This window comes from Chiroxiphia lanceolata, chromosome 2 (genome assembly GCF_009829145.1).
Source record: "Chiroxiphia lanceolata isolate bChiLan1 chromosome 2, bChiLan1.pri, whole genome shotgun sequence".
Taxonomy (NCBI): Eukaryota; Metazoa; Chordata; class Aves; order Passeriformes; family Pipridae; genus Chiroxiphia; species Chiroxiphia lanceolata.
Window position 1 is genome coordinate 82,358,548 of NC_045638.1, and position 24,372 is coordinate 82,382,919.

At 46.3% G+C, this 24,372-nt stretch overlaps 1 protein-coding gene across 1 annotated transcript in view; it reads left to right on the forward strand.

The window, feature by feature from the left end:
• LOC116782511 overlaps positions 1–18,717 on the forward strand; it is a 66,279-nt gene extending 47,562 nt beyond the window's left edge. The window contains exons 24-36 of the mRNA XM_032679263.1: positions 12,141–12,243; positions 12,357–12,415; positions 13,799–13,892; positions 14,903–14,964; positions 15,549–15,642; positions 15,775–15,857; positions 16,445–16,547; positions 16,661–16,722; positions 17,307–17,400; positions 17,532–17,614; positions 18,200–18,302; positions 18,421–18,482; positions 18,601–18,717. Of these exons, the coding sequence (XP_032535154.1) occupies positions 12,141–12,243; positions 12,357–12,415; positions 13,799–13,892; positions 14,903–14,964; positions 15,549–15,642; positions 15,775–15,857; positions 16,445–16,547; positions 16,661–16,722; positions 17,307–17,400; positions 17,532–17,614; positions 18,200–18,302; positions 18,421–18,482; positions 18,601–18,717 (1,119 nt within the window). The remainder of the gene's footprint in view (positions 1–12,140; positions 12,244–12,356; positions 12,416–13,798; positions 13,893–14,902; positions 14,965–15,548; positions 15,643–15,774; positions 15,858–16,444; positions 16,548–16,660; positions 16,723–17,306; positions 17,401–17,531; positions 17,615–18,199; positions 18,303–18,420; positions 18,483–18,600) is intronic.
• The last annotated feature ends 5,655 nt before the right edge of the window (positions 18,718–24,372 follow it).

Consider the following 24,372-nt stretch of genomic DNA (forward strand, 5'->3'; position numbering starts at 1 on the left):
ACTTCCATGGATGGCCCAGAAAAGACAATTGTCTTAAATCATATGAGGCTAAACCTTTACAGCAGAACTTAGATAAATAAACATTTAAAAAATATATGGCCAAATAGAAGTATTTAAATTATGTTTTTTACACAGAATGTTTTAGCAATGTTTAAGGAGTTCCTGCACAGTCTTACAAAAATTCACAACTCTGATTTCTCTTAAATCCCACAAAACAAAATGGATTTCATGATCCATATCTCCATAAGTATTTTGCAAGCATCAGTTTCAATACTGCACAACAAATGATATGAATATTGGATGGTTTAATGACTTTTTGAATCCTTGTTTAGGCTAAAGTAGAGCTATTATGAATAACAGGAGATATGCAGAATTCTGCATGCCTCTTTAGGTATAATTGTCTGTGGACTTCCTTCTTTCTCATTAAATTTAGCTTACATGCAGATAGTAATCTACAGCAGATGTGCACAGAGTCCCAAAGTACCTGTTCCTAGTATTATTAAGTGGTGAGGTGTCGTGGTCCGAAGGGAGGAGGGGACAGGACACGAGGAAGGGTGCAAGCAGAATCCTTTATTCAGGCGTGCACACACTCTTTCAGCTCGGGAGCCGAAAGGGCCAGAACACAGGGCGGAGACAAGCAGGGGGACGAACCAGAATCGGACACGGGCAAAAAGGGGAGGAGTGGGGGAAGCAGGCAGCAGGCAAACTCATGGCAAGGCTGGGCATGTGCAGCCGTGCACCGTGCAGTGTGAACACAACGAAACCACACAACAACAGCAAAGTCCAGATGATAAAGTCCATGCGAAAGTCCTGCCAATCGCTGCACGCCCCTCTCCATGCCCGGAACTGCACCCATCCTGAATCTTGCCTCTCTACATCTCACCATTTCTTATTAGTTTGAAAAATGCCTGTTGTGATAGTCCTTCTTGCAGCATGCTGTGACACAAGAAATAGTAACAAAACAAACAGAGAAAGCAAAATTTCAAAGCAAGTTAGAAAGGGTTTGTTTAAATGGACTTGGGGGAGGACAGATGTGCATCTTCCCAATCAGTTTGGACAGCTGCATTTGTTGAGTGACTTGCTGAGTGGCTCCCCCCCCTAAAAATTGTTTCCAGCCCAAGATGCTACTGCTCCATGGTGTCTCTATGGACTACGAGATCCTGGAAAATAAACAGAACATGTTAGAAGGGAGAATTTAGGATTGGGATCACGTGATAAGGGCATAACTTGCATAATCAGTTCATCTGATTCAAGTTGAACTGCAGGGAATGGTAGGTTTAACACGGTTCATTCTAATTGCTGTGGTTTCCTGGCACCTGCTGAAGGGATGGGCTACGCAAGATGGAACGCGGTTGAGGGGGTACTGCCTTGTTTCCTTACAGCTCACAGGTGCACCGTTTAAGATCTGGCATTGAATTAAAAGTCACTTTTCTCCTCAAGTCTGGTGACTTTTTTGGGGGTAGCAGTTGTCCATAAATGTTAGTAAGGGAGCGGCAGTCTTTAGACCAGTGTCTGCCTTTCCCACATCGTTTGCACAGCGTCTTGGGAAGCTCAGTCTTTGTAGTTAATTGTGGGCAGGTTTTTGTTGTATGTCCTGTCTCTCCACAGTGAAAACAGGTTTGTGGTCCAGCTAAAGCTTCAGCTATTAGTCTTGCTTTATGAGAATCAGACCCCACATTACGACATGCCTTGACCATGTCCACAGAAGTAGGGTCCCTAAGAGTTCTTAGTATTTGCTGGCAATCATCATTAGATTGCTCTAAGCCAATCTAATGGCTTTTTTAAGCCAACCTTAAAAATAGTGCATCCTGAGCTTCTGGGTGTTTAACTTGTTTTGCAGTGGCTTTCTTTAGTCTTTCTGCAAAGTCTATGAATGGTTCTGTTGGTTTTTGTTGTACTTGTGTGTATGAAGGTGTAGGTTCAGCAGCCTCAGCAATGGTTTGAATAGCCTGGAAGGCTAGATTTTTTGAAATGCCCAATTCATTCACAGGAATTTTGGTTTGGGCCTCATTGGAAATATAAGGTCCCACTCCGAAAAGTCTATTAAAGGACTCCAGGACTGGGGTCCCTGTGGTTGCTGATGTTCGTTGGGCGTGCTGGCGAATGCGAGTTTGCCATTCATCTAGGAAAAGTGTTGCTTGCATATTAGTGAAGAAAGCACTTATTAAATCCTTTATGTCATTTGGAGTGAATGTGTAAGCAGCAAAGAGAGAACCAAGTACCCTTATTACATAAGGTGAATTTAACCCGTAGACAGTAATAGCTTGTTTTGTATCTTTCAGAACTGGGAGGGGGATTGGTTCCCAGACAGGGTGATTGTTGGGATGACGAAACACGGGAAATGCTTTAACCAAACTCAAATCATCAGCTGTTGACGCTTGTTCCTTTATGTAAGTCCATCTGCTCCTCTGGGCACTGGCTGGGCAGGGAGAAGTACCTTGGCAGGGTGTTGGTACTGAAGGGGTTAAAGCGCCAGCTACTGGCACGGCAGGATAAGCGGCGCTGCCGTGGGGAGGGGGGCTGCCGGGGGCCGTGCCGTGCGCGGGGGCCGGCGCCGATGGCGGCAGGCAGGCACAGGGGGCGGTGGGGGCGCGGTGCCGGCCGAGCTTCCACGGGCGGGCTGGGGGGCGGTGCCGGTGGGAGACGCGCGAAATCTTTGCATGCCGTTTCTCCACGCCGGCCGCGCTCTCAGTTCGACCTAATGGTCCTAACATACATCAGGCCTTAGCATGAGCAAAGTGCTAGCCAAAACCCGATCAGGAGGAGTGTGAGCAGCCACACACATCCTCGCAGGCTGCCTCATTCTGAACACCTTCCCTTTTGTTGAGTTAAATTTAATACTTACATCTTCAAGATAACATGTGTTTTTGGACAGGTATCCAGTTTAAGCAATACCTGTCCTTTAAGCTCTTCGGTTAAACCTACAACAGCTGTAACTGCCATGACTTCATTAAACACTGTATTGCTCAAAAATTTATGTGTTCTGTTGGCCTTTATTCATAGAGGGATTGGTCTCCAATGCAAGAATCTTCTTGAATGAAGCTTTCATCAAGCTTCAAAAAAACTCATAACTCACTAAAAGTACTTCAATACTCAGTGCCTCATAAAAGAATGAGCTACATGTAATTGCAGAAATAAGCGATAACAATGAGATCACTTCTTACTGGGGAAGTACAGAATTCCCATTTTGTCCTTCTTGACAGATTAGAAGACTGAAATCAATCTGAAATAGCTTTTAGATGCCTAAACTTTCCCTGACTTCACTGGAAGAATGATAATTTGCTATGAAGTTGAATTGGGGTCAGGTGAAGAACTTGCACTACCCTTGCCCTCCCATTTTCTTGAGCAATACTTGGGGTGTTCAGAACCGGCCAAGTGCTGGTGAGCCATAGGAAATACAACAATTAACACTGAGAGTCAGAAACAAAATATATTTATAAAAACATATGACTTTGACAAATCATGATTTCTTGCCCTTTTCCTGAAAATCCAGCCCCTTCCCTAAGGGATGCTTTACATGCCCAATCCCTAAGCTTTGCCAATACAGAAGTTACTGAGAAGGAAAGGACAGCCAAAACATTTGGGATGGTGTTTTTGTTTTGTTTTGTTTTGTTTTTCCAGAAAATCTAATCCCAGACTGAGGACAAACCTTTGAAATGTTACAGAAGGAAGGAAGGAATGCATTAAAGTGTTGGAATTTTTGACATAAATATCTTGGCTTGTATGCAGCATTCATCTGCATTGGTTACAGGTTATATACTACAGAGCTATGAAGCTTCAACATGACTGTATGCTTTGGGATAATCTCTGGCATCCTGTGCAAGGCTGCAGACTTCTTCAGTCCAGAAGAACCCAAAACCTCAGGATAAGTGTGGACTAAAGGACACAGAAATATATAATACCTGCTGGACCCCTGGTGACTGTGATTATAAGCAGACTTTAATTGCTTGACCTCTCTAATTTCTGAGTAAGCAAAGGACAAAAATATCATCTCTTCCTACAGGAGTGTACAGCTGTAGCTTGCACACCTTTAATTCTTTCCTTGTTGTGAGGTGGATGTTTTTAAAAATTACCCTGCACGGGTATTTCAGACAACATGTCTCTTAATTTTTTTGCTAAATGAATAACTTATTGCAAATCACCTCATAAGTTATTTTATCTTGTTAGATTTCCTACATCCTTCAGCTTTCCTTTCTGTACACACACATCAAGAAAGGTAGTATGGCATAGGTGTAAATCGGGCTAGAATTAGCTTGTATGATATGCTGTAGAAATATGCTTTAGATAAGGTAAAAAGTCTTTAAGGATTAATTCTAGGTTTCTGCACATGTGGTATTTACTCTCCACGCTGCTATAAACATCGAGGTATGAAAACAAAGAGATTGGTATTTTTAAGAAAGTCTACATTGAAAATACAATTTTTATTTCGAACACAGTCCTGCTCCAGATATAATCAGCATTAAAATTATTGTTTTCTGAAATGTGGCTAGTTCTATAATTAAAATAATAAGACGGAATAAGTAAGAGTAGGGAAAAAACACTGCTGCTGTACTGCTGTCTGGACACAGCCATAGAAATTTCACAGGTAGTTATTATTGCATTTTACATTCATTCTGTTGTAATGAGATAGTTTTGAAATTATAATGTTCAGATAGTAAAACTGAGAAGGGCCCCAGCATTTACAAAGCAGATAGTAATCTTCCCTTCACTCTGATGTATTTGCAGAGTTTATCTATCCTACTGTAACATTCCTGCCCCAGAGCTGCAAGTTCAGCCACAAGTTTTACTTTTCAAAACATACACAGGGTTCTTTACTGTCTCGAGATACTGTAAAGAGAAGAGGCCAGACACTTTTCCTCATGACTACTTTTACTGATCATTTTAGGGGAAAAAATAAGACAACTTGGCATCCAAAGGGTGTCATACTATCAAAACAAAGCATATGCCTTTGCTTTTATCTGCTCTAGTCCTCCTGGCCACCCCCCTAGCTGGGACTTGAGGCCCACTGGCCATTCTGGGGTTCCAGGGTGAGGGGCAGTGTTCTCACTGTCCCTGCCAACATGAGGCTGGGTTAGGGGCTGCAGGAGCTGTGGTGTGTTGAAGCATTCCTGGGCTGCCTTTGACTGACAGCTGCTCTGGGGGCTCCAGGGGCCTGCTATGAGGGATACATCGCCATCTCACCTCCGTGAGGTTCGACCCATTCCTTCCCCCTCCACACACACCCCCCCCACCCCCCTCTGAGGTGGTTCCAACCCAACAATATTTTTACTATGATCCAGTGTCTCACACCTCCCAGAACAAATCACCAGGAATAACCTGTATTTGACATCGGTTCGCTTTCAGTGTGGCCACCACTCTGGAGGGTGCAGCTGGGGGAGCAAATGATAAGGAAAGGATAGGGAGTGTGTAGGACAACGGGAATTTCAGAAGAAACATATATAAAAAAAGAATTTTTTGCTAGTATGATTGAAATATTAGCAGTCTAATCCAAGCATCAAGAATAGTCCAGATCTAATAACTACGGAAGAAAGAGAAAGAATATTTCAATGCAGTAAAAGCTTCAATAGTAATATAATAATGAAAAGGATGCGGTTACAATTATTTTCACCCTGTTTAGCTTCTAGATCCTTTCTGCCTCACTCTTTCCATGCTCCTCCTAAGGTTGATGGTTTCATTTTGGGGATTCCTGTTGAAGGGGAGTTTTGGCCCATTGCCAGCATCTGGAGTTATTTGCTGGAGGAGTACAATGTTCTTGATGGTGTTTTCCTCTCCCTCATTTTAGGACCCACATGGGGTCCCATTTACATTTTTACACATTTTTACACCTTATTCTTTTTCATTGCTCTGCAGCTCCACATTACCTTTGAATTTATGATATATGGTGCATTTTATATGTGTTAGAAATACTTGTTCTTTTTTCTCTCTATTGCCCCTAAAGCCAGTTTTGGCTAGCACCTGCTTGTTCACCTTATGCAGCTCGTAGAGATCAAGGAAAGCTCAGCTGGAGCAAGCCTTCCCCTGAGGCCTACAAAGCTCAGTACAAAGCCTGTGGCTTCTTAGTGACAATGGCAATACTATAGTAGAGGTTTGCGTTGTAATAACTGGTAGTCTGCAGTCCATTCCCCCTGTGCAACATCCAGTCATTAATCAGGGATGTTTGAAGGCACATCCTGCCCACCCTTTTAGTAGCCACCTATGGGTCTGTTTTGAATTTTCTTTATAAGACATTTTAATCAGACATAATTCCAGAGAAGAAAAAATTAATTTTTTTCAGAGATAAGTTGACTCAAACCGGTCTTTCTCCTTGTTCTTCACATCTCCCAAATTAACTATGTGCTCCATTTGTTAAGGAAGAACTTCGTAAAAAGGAAGAAAGAGAGTGAATTCACTGTGTTTGTCGCATCTTATAAAATCCATAAGAAAGGACCATTTCTTCTTAAACGTCTGTAAGAGACCAAGCATATATGATCATGTGGCTGGTGTCTCACCCAAATTAGTTGGCAGGGGAACACTAATAAATCTGATTAGACAGGTAAACCTACTGTTCCTGTAGTTTTAAATTGTTAGCTTTCAACAATCCTATTTCTGTCTGTCAAAGATATTCCAAGGTGTTCGTTCAGTGGTGGGTCACTTCATCTCAAACAACTGACCAAGGAAGAGGGAAGACAAAATGCAGATGAAAGGGAGCAAAGGGCTTGTGAATATTTAGTGGGGTTCATGTGATTATCCCTAGTGAATATAACTATCATAGAATTATTCTCATAGAATCATTTAGGTTGGAAAAAAAACCATTAAGATCATCCAGTCCGACGGTAAAATTGTGCTGAATTGAGACATCTGTAGCTGAGCTAGTAATTCATTGCTTTCTTTATAGTTAAAGGAGAGAGAAAGGGTTGGATTTTTCAGGGTGCAGTTCATCCCATCCAACACAGATGCTGTGGGATCTTGCAGTGCAATCCTTGGTGTGAAAGAAAATAAACGCTCTTTTCAGGAAACGGGATTTTATTCAAGTAACAGAAACATTTCACAAAGCACAGTGTCCTAGGTCTGTTTGCCGAGGTTTCAAAACTCAGAATAAAATCATCAGGAGCAGGGGAAGAGCTTTGAGTTTTATTGCTCTTGTCACTGTAGGGATTATGTTTCACAGAAATCTGTTAGACAGCCCTGAGTCTTAATATCTATATAGCACTTCTGTTACTTGTTGGTGATGGGTGTTGCAGTGGAGCACTACAGCACTTCTTTTTTTCTTTGTCCTTGAAGGTGGGTATTTTTATGTTTTATAGATTTATTATATTTATTATATATTTTTATTGTATATATTTATTATATATATTTGCAACCTACAAACCCTCATCCTGCTCATCGTCAGGTAGAAGGGGTAGAAAGTCTGTCCTTTCAGCAGAATTGCACCTTCTGCTCTCCAGAGGGCATCTTGGGGTGACAAAATTATTCAAGCCCAGCTGACCGAGTCATTATCTCCAAAGTAACAAGCTCACACCTGTTCTGGCCCCCTACCGGGGCCACAATTCCTGCTAGCAAATCTGCTCCGGGCTTCTGCTGGGAGCCTGCTGCAGCACGAGCCTCCCACGAGGTCACAGCCTCCTTTCAGGCATCCATCTGCTCCAGCGTGGGGTCCTCCATGGGCTGCAGGTGGACCTCTCCGGCACCATGAGCTTCCCTGGGCTGCAGGGGCACAGCTGTCCCACCATGAGCTGCACCACGGGCTGCAGGGGAATCTCTGCTCCGTTGCCTGAGCACCTCCTTCCCCTCCTTCTTCACTGACCTTGGGGTCTTCAGGGCTGTTTCTGTCACATATTCTCACTTCTCTCTCCCCCCCCTTCCTATGTTATCCCAGCTACACCCTCCCCAATGGACTCAGCCCTGCTCAGCGGCGGGTCGGTCTCGGAACCGGCTGTGGTGCCGCGTCACAAGCCCCCTCTGTGATGTCTCGGCGCTCCACGGCTGCTGTCCCGGCGCCAGACCCTTGCTGGCCGTCATTGCTGACTCCGCCGCGACGGGATCAGCAGCGCTTCTCTGGCTTGGACCGTCGGGAGCTGCGAAGCGTAGCTGCCACTCGGATCTCGCCTCTCGGATCTGACCATCCTCTCCCCACCCCCCCCCCCCCCTCCCCGCCAGGGACTCGGCAGAGTCTGCCGGGCATCTCCTGTGTCTGCTGAACCCAGGCCGAGGCCGCCGAACGCCGAGAGATGGCCTGGGTCGACCTGCACAGCGCGGCCGCCCGCGGCGACCTGGACCAGCTGCGGCGGCACTGGTGGCTGAAGAAGTTCCTCATCAACAGGCGCAACGCAGACAAGCTGTAAGGACAAACAGCAAAGCCTCCACCTTTTGCAAACTGTGGAATTTGTCAAAATTATCTAAAGTCAGGGTGGTTTTTTGATGGATGTACTTTATGGACTTTCAAGCCTAAGCAGCCACACAGGATACCATCAGTGGAACAGACAGCATCTAGCATCCCTTAGTATTATTTATTTTATTTATTTTGTTTTAATTATTACTCTATTTTAATTTAATTGTTATTAAAGGTTTCACTTTTGATTCTCCTCCCTGTTTCACTGGGGCGGGGAGGGAGAAGGTGTGAGCAAGTAGCTGTGTGGGGCTTAATTGTCAGCTGGGCTTAAACCGGGACAATTGTGTATGTTTAATTTCTAGGACACCTCTGCATCTTGCTTGCATAAATGGCCATGCAGATGTTGTTCGGTTTCTAGTAGGCAAGAATTGCAAGCTAAATCCTCGTGACAAATATAAGAGATCACCACTGATGCTGGTATGTGAAAGGGGCATATGTTGTCTTATGATTGAAGATGCTCGAACTTTCCAGTGTTGGGAAGACGCAGGAGTTCTGACAGAGAACAATGTAGATGTTGGAAGTTATTCCTCTTTTGTGTCTTGTTTCCAGGCCGTACAGCACCAGCACAGAGATTGTGTGGCTGTTCTGCTGGAGCATGGTGCCAACCGTGACCACAGAGCTGCTACTGGTAACACCGCCCTTCACTTTGCTGTCCTGATGTCTAGCAAATCTCTAGTGGAGCTGTTACTTGAGCATGGCGCAGATATTGATGTTAAGAATGAAGTAAGCTTGGACTTTAGGTAAACCTCCTCTTCCCAAGTCAACTTGCTTGACTTTTCTCTGTTAATCTAAGAGAGATGATTTTTCCTTTCAGCTGGGATACACTCCACTTACTCTTGCGATCTCTGAGCGTTGCAAAGGGATGATCGAGTTCCTTCTTCAAAAAGGAGCTGACGTGAACGCTACAGATAATCTTGAAAGGTGAAGGATTTGGTAAAAGCACGTGTGGGACTCCTTAGCATTGTTTCAGTTGGATTGATGGGAGGCATAAGAATGAGCTTTGAAAAAGGGCCAGGAACCACCCAGAAGGAGCTCCTTCAGTGGGACTTGTGAAAGCAGACCTGCGCTCTGCTGCTTGCTTACTTCAGGGGATGATTTCCACACTGAGGACTGCAAGAAAGCATTGTCTGTGGTCCCACATGCACACGCGCGCGCGCAGGCACACACACGCAACCTGAGTCTGCTCTGGGTGGGTGGCTGGCCTGGAGACCTCCTGAGGTCCCACCAACCTGAATTCTCCCAACACTTCCAGGTGTTTGGCTGTGCTTTCATTCTGCCAGTAGGAGAGGGGAAATGAATTGTCTGAGAAGCAAAGAGGGATTAAAGTAATGACACGTAATGCCTGCAGAAGCTGATGTATTTACTCTTACCTCCTGGATGCCCTAGGACCCCTCTGGAAGTTGCTGCTCTTCTTCAGGATAAGGATGCAGCAGAAGTTCTTCTTCGCAATGGCGGTGTTATCAATAAAGACGGCCTTGGAGCGTTTGCAGTTCGAAATTTGAAAAAACTATTGGGAGATGAGTTGTAAGTGGTTTACATCCTTGTTAGAGCAACTGCATTCTCAGAATGCCCGTGCTGATGTACAGCCCTTTTTGGTAACAGCAGCAGGGTTAAATGAGGTGCTGAGAGCTTTATCGAAGTGTGACACCTTCTGATGCATCTCTTTCCATGTAAAGAGTAGATTTGGAAATTGAGGAAAACATCCCTCCTCCCCACCAAACCCAGTTCTCTTTGAGAATTCCCCTGTGTGCTTCCAAGTTCCATTCTACTCCCTAGCAGCAACTACCCACCTTTTGTTTCAGAGGGGATCTAACTGATATCCCCTAATTAAAACTCTTTGGTGCTTTTCCTCTTCCCGTGGATAGCTTTGCACCTCTGGCCATTCACTAGCTAAGGGGGCTATGTGTGCTCAACTAGACTGAGGAAAAAAGCCCTCTATCCTAGTGATGGTAGCCAAGGGATGTGTGAATGAATTGCATTATGCCTATGAGCATGCCTTGCCTAGCCATAAACAACTGCCTGTGATCTCAATTTCCTCTCCCCCTGCCCCTTCTGTTAGCCTGTCTTGATGGGAAGCAGGAGAGAAGGGAGCCTGGGTAAACTGTGGAGTAAAAACCCCTTTAGGACTAAAGCATGTTTGAGGATTGCTCTAACAAAACAAGGTATTCATTCCTCCCCTCCAGGCTTCTGTTGTGCTAATGCACCATTCTGCATAGCAGCCTTGGTCTGGAGAATGTGTTTAATTTCTTTTGTTGTTTGATTGGGGTTTTTTGTTTTGTATTCCTGCTCCTGAAACAAACCTGACCTCCAACTGAGACCCAAGGTTGTTAGAATATGACACAGGTCTCAGAATGCAAGTGCAGTATTTGTTGGCCTCTTAATATCCGACTTTGGAGCCCTCTGAACTTCAGGTCTTCAGAGGAACCATGGGAATTTCTGAAGCCCTTCAAAGTGAGGACTGGGGTTGAGGAGACATTGCTCCATCTTAATGTTGAGACATTAGTATAACATCCAGCTGAGGAAGAGGCTTTGGAGATGTCAGCCTGCCAGGGACCTAGTTAATCTCCCTGGTCCTTGAAATGGAGAGGGGGTTTATCAGATGAGACAGTAGCCAGCAGGGGTGAGTTACTCCACAGATAGAATAGGCACCTGTAGCATGAGCATGCCTGTAGTGAGGATTTCAGTCTCCACTACTCTAGGACTGCAGTATGTTTTGTGTGTGTGTGACCCTTTAGCAGTTGTCTATGAATAGGGTTAGAATGGCACAGGCATGGCTGTTGCTCTTCCCGTGGAGAGTGCAGGAAAGTCTGGGGGCATTTTTACCTATTGCATTTCCTCCCTTTCTATCTTCAGTATTGCTAATGAAGGAGAGAAGTATGAATGCTCTGAAAGGAAGGGACAATGTTCTGCCAGAGGCACAGAAGAAATTAACAGCTCTTGCTCTGGGACAACTGCTGACATTGTCTCAAATACACCTGCATTGCCAGAACCATGTAAGACTCTTTGCTATCAAGGAGGTAAGAAGGAAAAATCAGTGTGGCCTGTAGGAGAATGATAACCCATCAGTGTGATGCATGTCTTGAGGGAGGTGCCAAAGCAGAGGAAAATCAGCACTCCAAGGAGTGATGCGACTCTTCTCATATTTGTTAGGTGTCTTACCAGGAGTGAAAGAAGAGCAGAAGAAAGACAAAGACTCCTCCTGGGATTCTGAGGTATCTTCTCTAGAGGAGGCAGTGGGGTCCCTCTGAATCACTGGCTTCTGGGATCATTACTGTCTGCAGCTGCTTTTGCCAAATGCTTGTAACTCAGACCTGGACATGCCAGTGCTGCAGACAAACTGTTCCTGTAGGACTGGGACAAAGTGAGGTCCAGCTGGTTCTCCTTGCAGCTGACCTCCAAGCTGGATTTCTAAAAAAGGACAAAGCAGTAAAGTTTCTGTTAGAAGACTGGCTTGGTGAAGATTGTTGATTTTCTATCATACCGCAAACATCTTCCACTTCAGTCACTGTCAATTGGTTCCCATTAGACTCACAGTCTAGAGACTACTTTCTTCTGCCTGCATTCTCTCTGGATTGGGCAGGGGTACATCATCCCCTTTGGAAAGCACTGCTCAAGAGAGATGCCGAACATGCTGGCTGTGTTTGCCTCTTTTGTTGCTTCCATCACCTGATCCCGCTTGTTAGGTCTTATGGCTAAAGCAAAGTGTTGTGTGTGGAAGTGGGTTAAGAAGGAGCCTTTGCCAGTTCTCAGACGTGTCTTTTCAATTACACAGACTGATTCCAAAGGTCAAGGGAAAGTGTCGGCCGACTTGACGCTTCCTGCTGGAGTGGGCAAGAATTTGGATGCGCGCTCCGTTGCAGTGGAGCACGGCAAAGGTAATTTCAGAGGGATTAAATGGTTACCTTTGTAAAGTGGGGTGACATGGCTGGAGAGAAAGCAGAGTGAAATAAGCCCTCATAGTAATGACCAACCTGTTATCTTTTGTTAGGGGCCTTGCCAGCAGCAGAAGAGCAGAAGGAAGACAGTGACTCCCCCTGGGATTCTGAGGTACCTACTCTGGAGGAGGCAGTGAGGTCCCCCTGGATCAATGGCTTCTGGGCTTCTTTCCCTTTGCTGCTGCTTTTACCACACGCTTGTACCTTGGCCATGGACATGCCAGTGCTGCAGACAAAGTGTTCAGTTAGTGCTGGGATAAAGTGAGGTCAACCTTCCCGCTGCTTGCAGTCTCCTAAAATCCTAGAAAACTCGTATTGTGAGGATTGCTGTTTTCCACCTCATAGCCTGCATCCCTGGATCCATTAATGTCAGATGGATGACTGTTATGACCTCCAGTCTGGAGATGTCTTTCTTCTGCCTAGGTTCTTTCTGCATTGGGCAGGGGTACTTCATCCCCTTTGGAAAGCCCTTCTCAAGAGAGATGGCTAATGTGCTGGCTGTGTTTACCTGTTTTGTTGCTTCTCCCACCTGATCCTGCTCATTAAGCCTGTTGGCTGAAGCAGAAGTGTTGTGTGTGGAAGTGGGTTGAGAAAGAGCCTTTGCCAGTTCTCAGACGTGTCTTTTCTATTACACAGACTGATTCTGAAGGTCCCTGGGATGTATCAAAAAATGTGCTGCTTCCTGCTGCATTCGGCAGTAGATTGGACGCGCGTGCCCTGTTAGTACGGAGCGGCAAAGGTAGTTTCAGACGGACTAAATGGTTACCTTTGTGAACTTCTCTGGGGTGAGATGGCTGGGGAGAAGCAGAGTGAAATAAGCACTCAAAGACATGCCTGTTACCTTTTGTATAGGGGCCTTGCCCGCAACAGAAGAGCAGAAGGAAGACAATGACTTCCCCTGGGATTCTGAGGTACCTTCTCTGGAGGAGGCAGTGAGGTCCCGCTGGATCAATGGCGTCTGGGATCCTTTCCCTTTGCTGCTGCTTTTGCCACACGCTTGCACCTTGGACCTGGACGTGCCAGTGCTGCAGACAAAGTGTTCAGTTAGTGCTGGGCCAAAGTGAGGTCAAGCTAATGTCCTGGGTCTCCTTGCAGCTGACCTCCCAGCTGGATTTCTAGAACAAAGCAGTAAAGCTTCTTGCTGCTTGCAGTCCTCTGAAATCCTACAAGACTGGCACTGTGAGGATTGTGGTTTCCACCTCATAGCCTGCTTCCCTGGATCCATTAATGTCAAATGGTTCCCTTATGACCTCCAGTCTGGAGATGTATTTCTTCTGCCTAGGTTCTCTCTGGATTGGGCAGGAGTACTTCATCCCCTTTGGAAAGCCCTGCTCAAGAGAGATGCTGAACGTGCTGGCTGTGTTTGCCCGTTTTGTTGCTTCCGCCACATGATCACGCTTGTTAGGCCTGTTGGCTGAAGCTGAAGTGCTGTGCGTGGAAGTGGGTTGAGAAGGAGCCTTTGCCAGTTCTCAGACGTGTCTTTTCAATTACACAGACTGATTCTGAAGGTCCAGCAGAAAGTGTGCTGCTTCCTGCTGCAGTGGGCAAGAGTTTGGATGCGCGCTCAGTTGCAGTGGAGCATGGCAAAGGTAATTTCAGAGGGACTAAATGGTTACCTTTGTAAAGTTCTCTCTTTGTAAAGTGGGGTGACATGGCTGGGGAGAAAGCAGAGTGAAATAAGCCCTCAGAGTAATGACATGCCTCTTACCTCTTTTGTTAGGGGTCTTGCCAGCAGCAGAAGAAGAGCAGAAGGATAACAATGACTTTTCCTGGGAAGATGATGACTTTACCTGGCTTTGGGAGGTAGCTCTTCTGGAGGGGGCAATGAGTTTCTTCTGGGTCAATGGCGTCTGGGTTCCTTTCCCTTTGCTGCTGCTTTTACCACACGCTTGCACCTTGGGCCTGGACATGCCAGTGCTGCAGACAAAGTGTTCTGTTAGTGCTGGGACAAAGTGAGGTCAAGCTAATGTCCTTGCAGCTGACCTGCCAGCTGGATTTCTAGAACAAAGCAGTGTAGCTTCCCACTGCTTGCAGTCCTGTGAAATCCTACAAGACTGGCACTGTGAGGATTGTGGTTTCCACCTCATAGCCTGCTTCCCTGGATCCATTAATGTCAAATGGTTCCCTTATGACCTCCAGTCTGGAGATGTATTTCTTCTGCCTAGGTTCTCTCTGGATTGGGCAGGAGTACTTCATCCCCTTTGGAAAGCCCTGCTCAAGAGAGATGCCAAACGTGATGGCTGTGTTTGCCTCTTTTGTTGCTTCCGTCACCTGATCGTGCTCGTTAGGCTTGTTGGCTGAAGCAGAACTGTTGTGCATGGAAGTGGGTTGAGAAGGAGCCTTTGCCAGTTCTCAGACGTGTCTTTTCAATTACACAGACTGATTCCAAAGGTCGAGGGAAAGTGTCGGCCAACTTGACGCTTCGTGCTGCAGTCGGCAAGAGTTTGGATGTGCGTTCTGTTGCAGTGGAGCACAGCAAAGGTAATTTGAGAGGGAGTAAATGGTTACCGTTGTGAATTTCTCTGGGGTGACATGGCTGGGGAGAAACCAGAGTGAATTAAGCTTTCAAAGTAATGACAAACCTGTTATCTTTTGTTAGGGGTCTTGCCAGCAGCAGGAAAAGAGCAGAAGGAAGACAATGACTCCCCCTGGGATTCTGAGGTACCTACTCGTGAGGAGGCAGTGAGGTCCCGCTGGATCAATGGCTTCTTGGCTCCTTTCCCTTTGCTGCTGCTTTTGCCACATGCTTGTACCTTGGGCCTGGACATGCCAGTGCTGCAGACAAAGTGTTCAGTTAGTGCTGGGACAAAGTGAGGTCAAGCTAATGTCCTGGGTCTCCTTGCAGCTGACCTCCCAGCTGGATTTCTAGAACAAAGCAGTAAAGCTTCTTGCTGCTTGCAGTCCTCTGAAATCCTACAAGACTGGCACTGTGAGGATTGTGGTTTCCACCTCATAGCCTGCTTCCCTGGATCCATTAATGTCAAATGGTTCCCTTATGACCTCCAGTCTGGAGATGTATTTCTTCTGCCTAGGTTCTCTCTGGATTGGGCAGGAGTACTTCATCCCCTTTGGAAAGCCCTGCTCAAGAGAGATGCTGAACGTGCTGGCTGTGTTTGCCCGTTTTGTTGCTTCCGCCACATGATCACGCTTGTTAGGCCTGTTGGCTGAAGCTGAAGTGCTGTGTGTGGAAGTGGGTTGAGAAGGAGCCTTTGCCAGTTCTCAGACGTGTCTTTTCAATTACACAGACTGATTCTGAAGGTCCAGCAGAAAGTGTGCTGCTTCCTGCTGCAGTGGGCAAGAGTTTGGATGCGCGCTCAGTTGCAGTGGAGCATGGCAAAGGTAATTTCAGAGGGACTAAATGGTTACCTTTGTAAAGTTCTCTCTTTGTAAAGTGGGGGTGACATGGCTGGGGAGAAAGCAGAGTGAAATAAGCCCTCAGAGTAATGACACGCCTCTTACCTCTTTTGTTAGGGGTCTTGCCAGCAGCAGAAGAAGAGCAGAAGGATAACAATGACTTTTCCTGGGAAGATGATGACTTTACCTGGCTTTTGGAGGTAGCTCTTCTGGAGGGGGCAATGAGTTTCTTCTGGGTCAATGGCGTCTGGGCTCCTTTCCCTTTGCTGCTGCTCTTATCACACGCTTGTACCTTGGACCTGGACATGCCAGTGCTGCAGACAAAGTGTTCAGTTAGTGCAGGGACAAAGTGAGGTCAGCCTAATGTCCTGGGTCTCCTTGCAGCTGACCTCCCAGCTGGATTTCTAGAACAAAGCAGTAAAGCTTCCTGCTCCTTGTAGTCTCCTGAAATCCTAGAAAACTGGTATTGTGAGGATTGCTGTTTTCCACCCCACAGCCTCCTTCCCTGGATCCATTCATGTCAGATGGATGACTCTTATGACCTACAGTCTGGAGATGTGTTTCTTCTGCCTAGGTTCTCTCTGGATTGGGCAGGAGTACTTCATCCCCTTTGGAAAGCCCTGCTCAAGAGAGATGCCAAACGTGATGGCTGTGTTTGCCTCTTTTGTTGCTTCCGTCACCTGATCGTGCTCGTTAGGCTTGTTGGCTGAAGCAGAACTGTTGTGCATGGAAGTGGGTTGAGAAGGAGCCTTTGCCAGTTCTCAGACGTGTCTTTTCAATTACACAGACTGATTCCAAAGGTCGAGGGAAAGTGTCGGCCAACTTGACGCTTCGTGCTGCAGTCGGCAAGAGTTTGGATGTGCGTTCTGTTGCAGTGGAGCACGGCAAAGGTAATTTGAGAGGGAGTAAATGGTTACCGTTGTGAATTTCTCTGGGGTGACATGGCTGGGGAGAAACCAGAGTGAATTAAGCTTTCAATGACAAACCTGTTATCTTTTGTTAGGGGTCTTGCCAGCAGCAGGAAAAGAGCAGAAGGAAGACAATGACTCCCCCTGGGATTCTGAGGTACCTACTCGTGAGGAGGCAGTGAGGTCCCGCTGGATCAATGGCTTCTTGGCTCCTTTCCCTTTGCTGCTGCTTTTGCCACATGCTTGCACCTTGGACCTGGACATGCCAGTGCTGCAGACAAAGTGTTCAGTTAGTGCTGGGCCAAAGTGAGGTCAAGCTAATGTCCTGGGTCTCCTTGCAGCTGACCTCCCAGCTGGATTTCTAGAACAAAGCAGTAAAGCTTCTTGCTGCTTGCAGTCCTCTGAAATCCTACAAGACTGGCACTGTGAGGATTGTGGTTTCCACCTCATAGCCTGCTTCCCTGGATCCATTAATGTCAAATGGTTCCCTTATGACCTCCAGTCTGGAGATGTATTTCTTCTGCCTAGGTTCTCTCTGGATTGGGCAGGAGTACTTCATCCCCTTTGGAAAGCCCTGCTCAAGAGAGATGCTGAACGTGCTGGCTGTGTTTGCCCGTTTTGTTGCTTCCGCCACATGATCACGCTTGTTAGGCCTGTTGGCTGAAGCTGAAGTGCTGTGCGTGGAAATGGGTTGAGAAGGAGCCTTTGCCAGTTCTCAGACGTGTCTTTTCAATTACACAGACTGATTCTGAAGGTCCAGCAGAAAGTGTGCTGCTTCCTGCTGCAGTGGGCAAGAGTTTGGATGCGCGCTCAGTTGCAGTGGAGCATGGCAAAGGTAATTTCAGAGGGACTAAATGGTTACCTTTGTAAAGTTCTCTCTTTGTAAAGTGGGGTGACATGGCTGGGGAGAAAGCAGAGTGAAATAAACCCTCAGAGTAATGACATGCCTCTTACCTCTTTTGTTAGGGGTCTTGCCAGCAGCAGCAGAAGAGCAGAAGGATAACAATGACTTTTCCTGGGAAGATGATGACTTTTCCTGGCTTTTGGAGGTAGCTCTTCTGGAGGGGGCAATGAGTTTCTTCTGGGTCAATGGCGTCTGGGTTCCTTTCCCTTTGCTGCTGCTCTTATCACACGCTTGTACCTTGGGCCTGGACATGCCAGTGCTGCAGACAAAGTGTTCAGTTAGTGCTGGGACAAAGTGAGGTCAACCTAATGTCCTGGGTCTCCTTGCAGCTGACCTGCCAGCTGGATTTCTAGAACAAAGCAGTAAAGCTTCCTGCTGTTTACAGTCCTCTGAAATCCTACAAGACTGGCATTGTGAGGATTGCTGTTTTCCACCTCGTAGCCTGCATCCCTGGATCCATTAATGTCAAATGGTTCCCCTATGACCTCCAGCCTGGAGATGTATTTCTCCTGCCTAGGTTCTCTCTGGATTGGGCAGGAGTACTTCATCCCCTTTGGAAAGCCCTGCTCAAGAGAGATGCCGAACATGCTGGCTGTGTTTGCCTCTTTTGTTGCTTCCGCCACCGGATCCCGCTCGTTAGGCCTGTTGGCTGAAGCTGAAGTGTTGTGTGTGGAAGTGGGTTGAGAAGGAGCCTTTGCCAGTTCTCAGAGATGTCTTTTAAATTACACAGACTGATTCCAAAGCTCAAGTGAAAGTGACCGCTGACGCGGCGCTTCCTGCTGCAGTCGGCAAGAGTTTGGATGCGCGCTCTGTTGCAGTGGAGCACGGCAAAGGTAATTTGAGAGGGACTAAATGGTTACCTTTGTGAATTTCTCTGGGGTGACATGGCTGAGGAGAAGCAGAGTGAAATAAGGACTCAGAGTAACAACACACTGTTTACCTTTTTTCTAGGTATCGTTCCAGCAGCAGGAGCAGAGCAGAAGGAATATTTTGACCCGTCTTCTAAGAATAAGGTACTTAGCTCTGTTCCTGATGAATTGCATTGCCTTTGGCTGAAGTCAGATGTAGTGATGCTGCAGTCTTGATGAGGATTCGTTTCTCCACTGTGTCTCTGTTTTCTTGCTCATTTAGGTTCCTGCACTGGAGGCAGGAGATCTTCAGCTAAGATCTGATTCTTCACGACAAACAGATTCTCAGCTGGACAGACAGGTGACTCTAATAGAGGCAGAAGCAGATATCCCTAAATAGAGCCTGTCAGTGTAAGCAGAGGTGTTCTGACTACGGAATTCATTTGGAAAAACTGCTGAGAGGAGGTGATTGAGTCTGGACCTGTGCTATACTTCGGACCTCATTTTGTTTGCATTCTGAAGCAGAAGGGCTGGAATAAGCCTTGCTCCAAGTCCCATCCAGCTTCACTTTGAACACTTCCACAACCGGGTCCAGTGTCCCACCACAGTCCTTGCAAACAATTTATCCCTTATGTCCCATCTAAATCTACCCTCTTTTCATTTTAAATGATTGCCCCTTCTTCTGTTGCTCCAGGCCTTGGTAAAAATATCTCTCCCTCTATTTACACTGAAAGACAGCAGTAAGTTCTGCCCAGAGCCTGCTTTTCTCAGGCTGAAAAATCCCAAGTCTCTCAGACTTTTTCATGGGAGAGCTGTTCCAGCCCTCCAAACATCTTTGTGGCATTCCTCCATCCTTGTCTTGCTTGTGCTGGGGGCCCCAGAGCTGGATGCAGGACTCCAAGTGGAGTCTCATGAGATCAGAGTAGAAAGGGAGAATTGCCTCCCTCGACCTACTGGCCAACCTGATGACCAATCTAATTATATAATCCCATCAGTGAAAGCATCTCTTGTGTTGTCATGTTCTTACCGATTTCTCCATGCTCATGGCACACTATTTCTTTAGCCATTGGTCAGGCAGCTGCTGGAGAAGCCTGATGAAGTTCTCAAAAAGAACTCTCTGGCAGAACCTTCACTTGGAGCTATGAAGACCCACAGCAAGGACCTGAAGGAAGAGAAACCGCTGATGCAGGAGAAACTGGAGAAGTCTGAAGCTAAGGTATGGGAAAGCCTGTCTCTTGGCAGGGCTCAAGGCCTTCTTTGTAGCGCACTAGAGCAGGGAAGTGATTCTTTCTTGAGAAGAACACAAGGTGGTTCAGTGTGCAGCTAGCTGTGATGGGAAGGAACAGCACTGCTGCCTTTGGTGTCTGCCTGTTGGCACGACTTGAAGTGACAGTGGAGGGCTGCACTAAGATTATTTCCCATGAAAAGCACTGTCTGTATTTCTCTGCCTGTCTGTTTTAAGAAGCTAACTCCACTGTTGCAAGAAGAGGTAACACATTCTCACAGACATGCTGTGGGGCCCCCACCAGGGGAGAGAAGAAGTCCATAGAAGGACAGGGAGAGAACACAACCTTGAAGTTGTTGTCGTGGGGTAAAAAAGTGTTTTGCGCTGGAGTTAGAAAAGTGGTAATCCGCGAGGGGGTGGTGTTCTTGGTGTAGGGCCCAATCAGAAGCTACATTTTGCTCCTTTGAAATCAACATATTATAACAGACCGGAAAAGAAGGGAGATGATGTAGCTGGAAAAGAAGTAGCCGTAATCTTTCCCTTTTGTGCCTCGGGTTCTCCATCCTGCCGCAGGGGGGAGGGAGAGTGGCGAGCCAGTGAGCAGCACTGTGGCTTGGAGAGTCTCAATGGGAGCACTAAACTGGGGAGTACCATTCCTAAACCACGACACCACCAACGCACTACAACTTGTGTTTGGAGTCCTTGAGAAAGGAGAGAAATGTTGTGGCAGCCCATAGGAAATGCTCTAAGAAATCAGCGTAGACATAGGAGAGGGCCCAGTATAAAAGAGGAAGAAGTAACACAGGTTTTGAGAGTTTTCATCAGTGTCAAAGCAGCCCACTTGTTTTGAACAAACGTAAGCTGTCTACTGAGGATTCTTGTTGGGGTTTGGCATCTGCAGGAACCGAAAGAGCATCATATCCAGAAGGAGTGTTTTGCTGCGTCATTGAAGAGTGCCCCAAAGGAGAAGGAAATAACAACTTCCAGGAACCTGCAAGGCCTTCCTCCTTCATGCAACGTGTCTTTACCTGCAGCTATCGGCCAGCTGCGAGAACGCATTTACTGGTAAGACAGTGGAGCAAAGCTTCACTTTTTGTGATTGTGTAAAAACAACGGGACTTAACTTGTATCCCAGTGAGATACTACTACATGATTTTCAAAGATGCTTTTATTTTAGCTGAGGTTCTTTCACACTGTTCCTTTGGGATTTGTGCTCTTGTGGACTTCTGTCATAAGGCCTGTACTTCTTTTTCAGTCTCGAAGTTGAGTACGCCAGGCTGGAAGCCACAGTCCAGCAACAAGCCCAAACCATTGAAATGATTGAGAAGTTCAGGCAAGCCCAAAAGGTACTCGGGGCCTTCCCTTTCATGACCCACGGAGCCTAGTTCCATATTCAGGCGGGGAAATTTTACGATGAGCTTTCCCTAGAGAGAGTCTAGGAGAGATCAGTTCCTCTGTTCTGCTGACTGTAGACTGCCCTGAAAGTCCTGTCTGTTCCCCAACTTTCTGGCATTTTGAGTTGTGCCGTGAGACTAAACCAAATCCTACTTATTGCTGTCTGTGTTAGGGGTTGAGAGTAATGCACTTAAGTATTAGTGCATTACCAGGTTTCAGTGTTTTCTGCTTTAGACCAGTCGGGAGGTTGAGGCCTCAGACAGCACTTCAGACAGTCCTACAGTAGAGGGATTTGGTACCTTTGCTTGTGGGCTTTCCATGGGCTCTGGTGATGCCGAGCACTTCTTCCTGGAGGAATGGCATGAAGCTGTGTCAGGGGAGGTTTACTTCAGATGTTAGGAAAAGATTCTTCACCCAGAGGGCAGTTGGACCTTTTCTCCATGCAGGAGACTTTCTTGGCACATAACTGCTCCAGCCACCCTCCACATTTTACAGAGCACAGGGGTCAGTTGCAAGGGAATATTTTCTATTCTTGCTATCCTGTCCACCCTCACAGCTGCTGCCAACTCTTTCTCTCCCACAGACATGCAAGTGCTCCATCAGTCACAGAGAAGCGAGGCCCAAGCTGCCATAAGAAAGACAGCCATCTCTCTGTGGCAGTAACTGTGGTTTAAACATGCTTCAAAATGGCTTTTTGTAGTCTCTTTGCTGGCTCGTCTTTCTTCTTCCCAAGACCCCCCACCACAAGTGTTATCCCATGCAGGAATGTCCTGAGAAGATATCCCGAGGTGTTCTCATTGGCCCCTTTTAACCCCTTCCTATTGGTTGTTAACCCCTTCCTGCGACCTGTAATTGGTTACCCTGTGAATCTTCCAAACCCTATAAATGTAACATCCCCAACAATAACTCCCTCTTGCCTCCTCTCCACGCCGGTGTGCTGTCTCTGTGCCTGCCATGGGACCACTTGAGTGAGGGGAGGGGAGAGCACCGCTCCCCTCCAGGCTCAGGACCTGAAGAAACCCCTGGTGCTGGAGGGTCCCCCCCCCCCCATCCGCATTAAACCGTCGGAAACGGTTCCTCAGATGGAAATGGAACTAGAACTGGTGCGCCCCTCACCATGGTGGGAAAGGGATCCAGATCTCTCCAGTGTAATTAACCCAGCAGTGCTTGGGCCATTTCAGCGAAGACTCCGAGGCAAACTACGCGGAGAGGGGTGCTCTGGAGCTGAGAATCATGCCAAGGGAGCAAGACGAGCTCTCCTACCCATTAAGACCTCGATACTAGGGCAGAGAGAGTCCCTTACTCTCAAGTGGGAAGCAGTGGAGCTGTGGCTCAGGGACAGCTCTGACTCAGCATGGATGGCACCAGCAGGGACTGAGTCCACCCTCACCCCTAGAACATTCCCACCCCTAGAACACCCCTACTCCTAGAACAGACTAATTTGTCTATAATGTGAGGAAATGAAGTACCAAGTTGCCACATCCATATTGCCTAAATAGCAGCAAGAGGCAGTAAGAAATGCAAAAGAACTGCACATTTTGTGTAAAGCTTTGGACGGCTGTAGAGACCTTTCACGCTCAGATAGTCCAAAGCAGAGCACAAAGCATCTGGCAGCAATCATGCTGGATGCACCACAGCTTAATGATAGGTCTGGCCTTGGCTGCTGCTGGTATAAGAGTGATGCGCCGAGCTGAAGGGTGATGCTGCTTGCATGCCTCTCATCTTTCATGGGTTAGCCCAGAAGGACCCACAACATGTATTATTGAGCAGTGATGATTCAGCATCATCCTGTTGATGACAGGTTTTGAGATGGAGTATTGATGCCAGGTCGTGACGAAACACTGGGAATTGCCAAGAGACTTCCATGGATGGCCCAGAAAAGACAATTGTCTTAAATCATATGAGGCTAAACCTTTACAGCAGAACTTAGATAGATAAACATTTAAAAAATATATGGCCAAATAGAAGTATTTAAATTATGTTTTTTTACACAGAATGTTTTAGCAACGTTTAAGCAGTTCCTGCACAGTCTTACAAAAATTCACAACTCTGATTTCTCTTAAATCCCACAAAACAAAATGGATTTCATGATCCATATCTCCATAAGTATTTTGCAAGCATCAGTTTCAATACTGCACAACAAATGATACGAATATTGGGTGGTTTAATGACTTTTTGAATCCTTGTTTAGGCTAAAGTAGAGCTATTATGAATAACAGGAGATATGCAGAATTCTGCATGCCTCTTTAGGTATAATTGTCTGTGGACTTCCTTCTTTCTCATTAAATTTAGCTTACATGCAGATAGTAATCTACAGCAGATGTGCACAAAGTCCCAAAGTACCTGTTCCAAGTATTATTAAGTGGTGAGGTGGCACAAATTTATAGCAACACATAGTTAACTTTAAGATTTAATTTTAAATATGTAACCCCTCTAACGTATACATCATGGTCTGTTTGGATCTCTCAAACTTACAGGACAATATATTCTGTAAACTAAATTTTGTTTTATGAGCTTATTTGGAAATAAAATAAATACATCTAACAAAGGCTCAGTTCCCTTTGTACAGCCCAGTCTAATGTGAATTCACTAATTCATCACTTAATTTGTGAGGTTTCTAACTCATAAGATCTCTCATTCATATGCAATGCAAACCTTAGCTCATATGCCTTGAGACACTGGATTATTATATTAGTTATTGGCTCAGACCAACTCAAATGTGTGTGTGTGTTGGGGGGGACAGGTCAAATGTCATGAAGGTGAAGTAGAGCCCTGCTCCATACCCCAGCCCCTTGGAGTCTCCTTGGGCAGCCCTGGAGCAGCTGTCAGTCACTGGCACACAGGGAGCCCTCCCCCACACCACACTCCTTGGAGCCCCCAGCCCAGGCTCAGAATGGTTGGCGCACTGGAAGCCCCACCTAGGGGGGAGGGTGGCCAAAGCAGATAAAATCAACACTATGCAGCCATCGCATGGTCGCACCCTACCATCTGGACATGTAGAAGCTGGACTTGCACGCGACTTTGGGTGGTAGCTATAATTCTTTCTCTTTCTTTACTTCTCCTAATTTCCTTTCTTGATATCTGGGTAACTTAAAGCTGGATGGGTTGGATTATGCTAAATTGTAAGGGTTAGCATGCGCTAAGTCAATGCTTTGTGAAATGCTTTATTTTGGTTGAATGTTGCCCTTCAAACTTTTGCCAAGTTCCCTTATTTTCTGAAGTTTGCCAGTAAAAGTGTGTTATTTGACCTCCTGAGAAACGTTTGCAGCATCTTCTCCCGTGCGCTCTCTCAAGGTATTAAAAGAACTCAAGGCCCCTTTAATAAACTTGGTGGGTGAATTTTTGGAGCCTCGTATATTTTTAAAGTAAAACCCCTTTGATATGCTTGTAGCTCGAACCTGGGTTTTTACATACGGCTATAAGTAAAATAGTTAC